At 43.6% G+C, this 8,447-nt stretch overlaps 1 protein-coding gene across 1 annotated transcript; it reads left to right on the top strand.

The window, feature by feature from the left end:
- The first annotated feature begins 3,455 nt into the window (after positions 1-3,455).
- Positions 3,456-8,227, top strand: LOC149233656 (uncharacterized). Its single transcript, XM_089382245.1, has 4 exons — positions 3,456-4,886; positions 5,007-5,370; positions 6,196-7,889; positions 8,210-8,227. The coding sequence occupies exons 1-4, from the start codon at positions 3,456-3,458 to the stop codon at positions 8,225-8,227; spliced, it is 3,507 nt and encodes a 1,168-aa protein (XP_089238371.1).
- The last annotated feature ends 220 nt before the right edge of the window (positions 8,228-8,447 follow it).

Here is an 8,447-nt window from a genome sequence, read left to right as displayed (position 1 = left end):
AAACAAAATTGACTATAACCACCAGACCCTGCATACAAAAACCCAAAACCACTCTCTCGCACTTCAAAGAGAAAAACCTCCTTTTAAACCTTGCAAATACATTCCAACCTCCTCTAGCTGATTTTAGGAGTGCATGATCTGACTTTAGTGTTGGGTGTGGAGCTTGATTATCTTCTGTATTCAAAGGTATCGCTGCATTAGACCCCAGTTCATTGCCACCTGAAAAATATTCGGTGCGGGGGGGTCCAAGGGGGGTAGCTGTGAACTTTAGGGAGGCCCCCCCTGGCGGGGGGATTCAGGGGCAGCGCCCCCGAAGCTAAGAATAGATGTAAAATTGCCTTGAAAAAGTATAGTAATTTCTAGTCAATCTGGGCCGTTCATTAGGCGAAGATCTGATGATAGAAGTTATGTTTAACTTAGGGTTTTTCTCCCTAGAAGGCAACCCCTCACTATATATGAGGAAATTGTGTTGCGTCTATGTATATCTATATTCTGAGTGAGAAAGAGAGAGGAGATTGAGAGCGAAGAGGGTGTTACGGCAGATTTGTTGTAGGTTGTATCTCTTCATTTTGTTGGATAATATAAAAGGAAGGATTGGTTGTTTCTCCGTGGACGTAGCCCAAACTGGGTGAACCATGTATATTTGTGTCTCTCTTGTTTTATGCATTTTCTGTGTTTATATTTCTGCAATATTTTATGTGTTCCATTGCTCCGTAATATATAATTTTCTAACAACTGGTATTAGAGTCGAAGGTCTTTTTTTTTTTTTAGCTGACAAACTCGCAGGAGAGAAGGATTCCTGGTTCGAGTGGGAGCAATGGTGGAAGATGGTAAGTTTAGGGTCGAGAAATTTAACGGCCAAAACTTCTCGCTATGGAAGATTATTTGTATCAGAAAGATTTGTACCTACCATTGGGCGGAAAAACAAAGATTCCAATGGGTATGACAGATGAAGAATGGAACCTTCTCGATAGAAAGGCACTCGGAACAGTATGGTTGTGCCTCGCAACGTCGGTCGCCTTCAACATTTCGAAGGAAATAGCGACGGAGGGTTTGATTAAGGCGTTGGCGAAACTATATGAAAAACCCTCGACCTCAAATAAGGTATTTCTTATGAAGCGTTTATTTAATATGAAGATGTCGGAAGGTGGATCTGTTACAGACCATTTAAATGATTTTAATATTGTTACAAGTCAGTTAAGTTCTGTATGGGTAAACTTTGATGATGAAGTTAGAGCTCTGTTATTCTTGTGCTCATTTCCAAAAAGTTGGAATGGTTTAGTAATGGCCATTAGTAACTCTGTTTCTGGATCTAGTACTTTAAAGTTTGATGATGTTGTCGGTGCTATCCTTAGCGAGGAAATGCGACGGAAAAGCTCCGTTGAGACATCAGGGAATGCTTTGAATGTAGAGTTTAGGGGAAGAAAAATGGAAAGAAGAAAGAGCTCAGGATATCGCAGTAAATCAAGGAAAGGCAGATCCAAGTCCAGATCGGGGATAGTCTGCTGGAAATGCAGAAAGAAAGGACACCTAAAGAAAGTGATGCAGGAGCATCCAGCTCCGAGGAGACAGAAGATCGCTGACTGACTCACGGTGAAACAGGAACACGACAAGACTCCAAGAGTGGATGGACAGGTCATCAAAACTGGTTGTTGTCTTTTGTTAATTAATGTTTATTTCTTTTTATTTTCAGAACAATTTAAGTTACTAGTTGTTAGCTTAGGAAACCAAAAACTGTTTAGTTAACTTTTTGTTTAAAGAAGCAAGTGACAGTTACAGAATTCAGTTCAATAGACAGTTATATTTCATGTAGTTTAAAAATGAAAAGGACGGATGTAACAGGGACTTTTGGTTCCCCTCATAACGAAAGAAGAAGGAAAAGCAAGACGATATACAAAAACCCTCTGTAACAGAAATATTGAAATCTTTTCTGAGATAATCTACTGTTAATTATCTTTCCCATATCGTGCATCTAAGCACTACTGTGTATTTGTTGTTTTTAGAAGTGAATTGAGACAGAAAGAAATTTTTATACTGTAACTAGAAATTCAAGAGCGTTACAGGCATTAAGTCAAGACCATAAACCATATTACCAGAACCAACACGCAAGCGAGACAGCGTAAGGCGGCCATACTTAACAGCATATGAGTTGCAGAGCATTACAAGAATAGAGAACGTCACAGGCATCAAAGTAAACCCAGATTGCAGTCGTAAAGCACAGAACCCGCAAGCCGAATACGAGGAGCAACACGGCCACATACAAATCAAATATATAAGCTTAAAAGGAAGAGGTAACAGATTAAACCCTTCTGTTTCTATTAATAAAGCATTTCATAGTCTTACATACAGAAAGTTCGACAATCATCACAACACCATGTATTAAACCCGGCATCGCCATAATATTACAAAAGTCCCAAACTCTTGTTGCATCAAAACCATAGACTGACTCAAAAGGACCGAGCACAGAGACTGTGAACGCCGGCAAAGGGGCACGGCCGAACCCTAACATAACTTAAGCAAACAAGAAAATACAGCTACAGCTAGATGGAGCAAACGATAGACATGCTAGAGCAGGAGTAAACCCTACCGGTTGCAAAGGGTACCAGGATCGAAAGGGATTGAAGACAGCATAACTTGAAACCCTCGTGAGCAGGTCTCCAGGTCAACCTGCACATAGAACCAATGTGAGTTAGTCCAGTTACCAACCAGAACCAATATCAATTTAAGAGAACGAAAGAGCAGCAAGGTGCGAGTGGAAAGGAACTGTGAACTTACCCACGGGTCGACGGAGATTGCTGAGACAGAACCCAGTTCCACAAGCTGAGAATGCACAAAAACCTGTAAGTGTCGATAACAGGTGACAGAATAGGGTAAAACATAGCACGAGAGCTTACCTCGAGGGCAGATAGAGTTCGGAAGAGCGGCAGTTTCGTGGTCGCAAACACCTGTACAGAACTAAAGCTCAGAAGTTGAAAATCAAAAAGACTCCTACACAGAACCCATGAAAATGTAAGCAACTTACCACAGACTTCCGGACAAAACCATTGAAGACAGCAGCGAAGGCGAAGGATTAGCATTTCAATCAGAACTGTAACCAGTAAAAGAGCAAAGGGTTCGTTGGACTATCGCACAGTGAGCATCGCCACAGAAACGCAGAGAGAGCACAGTAGAATGGCGGAGTGAAAATGAGCTAAGGATAACCCTTTAGGGTTTAACATAGGCGGGAAGTCTTCCTAACTGGACGAGCCGGTGACTACACCCAAGAACCGGCAGATATATGTTTTAATGAGCCTCGGATTGGGGGCCAGGTAAAGTCCACAAGATATTTGTCCGCGCACAAGTGACCACCGTGGGACTGAAGTGAGTCACGTGACTGTGTCCACGTCACCGAGTGCTGGGCCAGAGGGCTGGGCCATCATAAGTGGTATCAGAGCTAGTTTCTTGAGTTAGAACCAATGGAACAGGTAGAAGGTGAAGGTGAAGGAAGAGGAAGAGGAAGAGGAAGAGGAAGAGGAAGGGGAAGAGTAGTCCGGAGGGTAGTAGATGATGGACTTCGAGAGGAGATTCGAGTTTTGCGTGAAAGATTGGCAGTGGTGGAAGCTGGGGGAAGAAGAAACCCAGCAGATGACAGTGATGAAGAAGAAGTTGAACCAGAGGAAGAATTAGAGGGGGTGACACCAGAATTCAGACTGTTGAAGTCGGTTTTGCTGTCAAGTCATAAGCCAAAACATGAGCTGTCAACTTATGACGGAAGTCTGTCCGCAGACGTGTTGTTGGATTGGCTAAGTGAAGTCAACAAATATTTCGAATTCGAGGAAACCAGTGAGGATAAACAGGTGAAGTTCGCCGCCACCAAACTGAAGGGACATGCGTCCTTGTGGTGGGACAGCATTCAGGCGGAGCGGAGGAGGCTCAATAAACAGCCTATAAAGAAATGGTCTAGGATGGAGGCCAAGCTGAAAGAGAAATTTTTACCGAAAGATTATCAGATTATGCTGTACAGGCAGGTACAGAATCTAAAACAGAGGGGAATGACCGTTAGAGAATTTACAGAGGAATTCTACAAGTTAAATTTGTGGGCAGGATATGTGGAAGACACCCCGGAGAAAACAGCCAGATTTGTGAATGGCTTAAGGGGGGAAATCTTGGATGAAATTGGTATCCTTTCACCCCGGACATTGGAAGAAGCCTATCAGTTTGCGCTGAAGGCAGAGGAAAAGATTAACCGGAAGCAGAATGCCAGGAGAGGAGGTGGAACTGGCAGGGGAAAGGGTAAAGTGTTTGGAAGAGGCCGAGGTACAGGTCCAAGTGAAGAAAGCAGCAGCTCTAAATCTGCTGGAGCGACAGAAAAAGACAATAGCACGAGAGGAGGACGACCACCTCAGCGAGGGCGAGGAAATGGTCGGGGCAGGGGAGCTGTCCAGTGCTATCGCTGCCACAAATGGGGGCACAAGTCTTATGAATGTCCTGAAGCTGAACCAGCAGGCGGAAGAGGAACTTATGTTGTTCAGATAGAGGATGCTGAGACAACACCTCAGGAAGCAGAAAATGCACCAGAGACAGGTGAAGCTTTGGTGTTGAACAAAGTGCTGTTGAAACCAGCAAAGGAGATTGCAGAACCAGATCAACGTAAAGCTTTGTTCCGCACTGTCTGCAAGTCGCGGGGCAAGTGCTGCAAATTGATTATTGATAGTGGGAGTACAGACAATCTTGTGGCGGTGGAGATGGTAGAAAAGTTGGGATTGAAGAAATTGAAGCACCCCACGCCCTACAAAGTGTCATGGCTGCAGAAAGGACATCAGCTGCTAGTCGACGAACAATGTGAGGTAGAATTTCAGATTGGTAAGTACAAGGATAAGATCCTTTGTGATGTCATGCCAATGGACGTCTGTCACCTACTGTTGGGACGACCTTGGCAGTTCGATAGGAGTGCAGTTCATGACGGGAAAAAGAATTGCTATAAGTTTGTTAAAGATGGGATCAAGCACACGCTTGTACCCATCAAGGAGGAAAATACAGCAGAAGCCAGTGGAGTGAAGGCATTGCTGTTGGGAGGAAAGGAGTTTGTGAAACAGATTGAGGACAGCGAAATCAATTTTGCTGTCATAAGGAGACCAAAGGCAGTAGTATTACACACACAGCTATCAGATTTGCCTGAGGAAGTTCAGCAGTTACTGCAAGAATTTGGGGACATTGTGGTGGATGATCTTCCCAATGAATTACCACCAAGGAGGGGTATTAGTCACTGTATTGACTTTATACCAGGGGCAAGCTTACCAAATAAGGCTGCTTACCGTATGAGTCCCAAAGATCATGAGGAAATTAGGAAGCAAGTTCAGGAACTACTTGATAAAGGGTTGATTCGAGAGAGTATGAGCCCTTGTGCAGTACCGACTGTTTTGGCTCCAAAGAAGGGAGGAGAATGGCGAATGTGCACAGACTCCAGAGCCATAAACAAGATTACTGTCAGGTACAGGTTTCCCTTACCAAGAATGGACGATATGATGGATTGTTTGAGTGGGGCAGCCTATTTCTCAAAGATTGACCTGAAGAGTGGATATCACCAGATTCGAATACGAGAAGGCGACGAGTGGAAGACAGCTTTCAAGACAAATGAAGGCTTATATGAGTGGCTGGTGATGCCATTTGGATTGAGTAACGCTCCCAGCACATTCATGCGCTTGATGAATGAGGTATTAAAGGAATTTAATGGGAAATTCGTGATAGTTTATCTGGATGATATTTTGATTTTTAGCAGGACTAAAGAGGAGCATTTCAGGCATTTGCAGAGTGTGTTGAGGAAGCTGCAGCAAAACAAGCTGCTGATTAATCTGAAAAAGTGTACCTTTTTTCAGCGAGAACTAGTGTATTTGGGGTTTGTTATTGCAGAAAATGAATTAAAAATGGATCCGGAAAAGGTGGCAGCTATAGTTAGCTGGCCTTCACCGAAGAGTTTATTTGAAGTCCGGAGTTTCCATGGACTAGCCAGTTTTTACAGGAAATTTATCAGAAATTTCAGCGAGATTTGCGCACCTATGTTGGACACGATCAAGAAGGCAAATCAGCCTTTTCGCTGGACTGAAGCGGCAGAAAGTAGTTTTCAAACTTTGAAGAAAAAGATTACTGAAAGACCTATATTGAGACTGCCAGATTTCAACAAACTTTTTCAAGTTCGTTGTGATGCCAGTGGGACAGCCATTGGAGCAGTCCTTAGTCAGGAGGACAGACCGGTCGCTTTCTTCAGTGAAAAGCTAAACGAGAGCAGGCAGAAGTACTCAACCTACGACAAAGAATTTTACGCAATCATACAAGCGTTGAAGCATTGGCGGCATTATCTACTGGGAGATGAGTTTGTTTTATTTACAGATAATTCTGCCTTGCAGTACATTATGCAACAGCACAAATTGAACCACAAACATGCAGCTTGGGTGGAGTATCTGCAGAATTTTACATTCGTATTAAAGCACATTAGTGGCCAAGCGAATAAGGTGGCAGATGCACTGAGCAGAAGAACATTGCTTCTGCAGGAAAGCACAATGCAAGTCTTGGGTTTTGAGCATTTGAAGGAGTTGTATCAAACTGATACCGAATTTGGGGAGGCATATGAAGCCTGCCAAAACCCTTTGTTAAGGAATGATAGCATGTGGCTAGACTATAATCTACAAGAAGGACTGCTGTTTAAAGGAGGACAACTGTGTATACCCAACTGTTCTATGCGGGAAAATATAATACAGGAGAAGCACAGTGGAGGACTGGCTGGACACTTTGGTATCGACAAGACGATTGCTCAAGTACAGCACTTCTATTTTTGGCCGAAACTGCAGCGAGATGTGCAGAGGTACGTGAGTAGATGCAGAGTTTGTCAGCTAGCAAAGGGTCATAGTCAAAACACTGGTCTTTACTCGCCATTGCCGATTCCGAGTCGACCATGGGATTCAGTGAGCATGGACTTCGTTTTGGGTTTACCAAAGACACAGCGGGGCTTCGATTCAGTTATGGTTGTAGTTGACCGATTTTCAAAAATGGCACATTTTGTACCTTGCAGGAAAACCAGCGACGCTACTTATATAGCACACCTATTCTTTACTGAAATCGTTCGGTTGCATGGACTCCCAAAATCCATCATTTCTGATCGGGATGTAAAGTTTACTGGTCACTTTTGGAGAACTCTGTGGAAAAAGTTGAATACTCAATTGCAGTTCAGTTCCGCTTATCATCCGCAGACTGATGGTCAGACGGAAGTCGTAAACAGAAGCCTAGGGAACTTACTTCGCAGTTTGACAGGAGGAAATTCCCGGACATGGGACCGTGTACTTGCTCAAGCAGAGTTCGCGTACAACGATTCACCTAACCGCAGCACCGGTTACAGTCCGTTCCAGATTTTGTACGGCATGCATCCGCGAGGAGTGCATGAATTACGGGATTTGGGAAAACTCGAGAAACGGAGCGCTGATGGGGAAGAATTCGCTCAAGCGATGAGCAATTTGCACGAACAGGTCAAGCTGAAGTTGCAGGACAGCAGTCAGAAGTACAAGCAGCGAGCTGACACAAAGCGTCGGGAAGTTCAGTTTAACGTTGGGGATGAAGTCCTTGCGTATTTACGTAAGGAGAGATTCCCGAAGCGGGAGTACAACAAACTAAAATTCAAGAAGATCGGCCCCTGCAAAATCATCCGCAAATTTTCTGCGAACGCTTACGAAATACAGTTGCCACCTGAGATTGGAATTTCTCCCATTTTTAACGTGGCAGATCTGTTTCCCTATGTCGCCGATTCAGAGAATGATACAGCAACTACAGTGCCACAGAAAAACAGCTATGAAGAAGATTCTTGGACAAGACAATTACCAAAGGCACCACCCCTTGAGATCGAAGGAATTCTGGATACACAGGTAGCTAGACGCACACGCAGGAAGGAGTATCTGCGATATTTGGTCAAGTGGCGGAACCGTCCAATAGAGGACAGTTCTTGGCTCAACGCAGCGCAGATAACTAAAGCGGGCTATTCTGTTGACGACCTCATGGAACGGAGCCATGACTTTTTGCCACCCCGGGAGCCTGATGCAGGAGCATCCAGCTCCGAGGAGACAGAAGATCGCTGACTGACTCACGGTGAAACAGGAACACGACAAGACTCCAAGAGTGGATGGACAGGTCATCAAAACTGGTTGTTGTCTTTTGTTAATTAATGTTTATTTCTTTTTATTTTCAGAACAATTTAAGTTACTAGTTGTTAGCTTAGGAAACCAAAAACTGTTTAGTTAACTTTTTGTTTAAAGAAGCAAGTGACAGTTACAGAATTCAGTTCAATAGACAGTTATATTTCATGTAGTTTAAAAATGAAAAGGATGGATGTAACAAGGACTTTTGGTTCCCCTCAGAACGAAATAAGAAGGAAAAGCAAGACGATATACAAAAACCCTCTGTAACATAATTATTGAATTCTTTTC

The sequence above is a fragment of the Pinus tabuliformis genome, chromosome J (assembly GCF_031772625.1).
Source record: "Pinus tabuliformis cultivar Carrire ecotype Pingquan chromosome J, CPIR1, whole genome shotgun sequence".
Classification (NCBI taxonomy): domain Eukaryota; kingdom Viridiplantae; phylum Streptophyta; class Pinopsida; order Pinales; family Pinaceae; genus Pinus; species Pinus tabuliformis.
The sequence above is the reverse complement of the archived record's forward strand: the minus strand, read 5'-3'. Positions and strand labels throughout refer to the sequence as shown.

What these genes read in the sequence shown, in the direction of transcription:
- LOC149233656 (XM_089382245.1), top strand. Translation starts at nt 3,456, where the DNA reads ATGGAACAGGTAGAAGGTGAAGGTGAAGGAAGAGGAAGAGGAAGAGGA. An exon ending in GTGATGTCATGCCAATGGAC is followed by an intron (nt 4,887 to 5,006) that starts GTCTGTCACCTA and finishes GTACCCATCAAG; the next exon opens with GAGGAAAATACAGCAGAAGC. An exon ending in TAAAGGGTTGATTCGAGAGA is followed by an intron (nt 5,371 to 6,195) that starts GTATGAGCCCTT and finishes CCAGTGGGACAG; the next exon opens with CCATTGGAGCAGTCCTTAGT.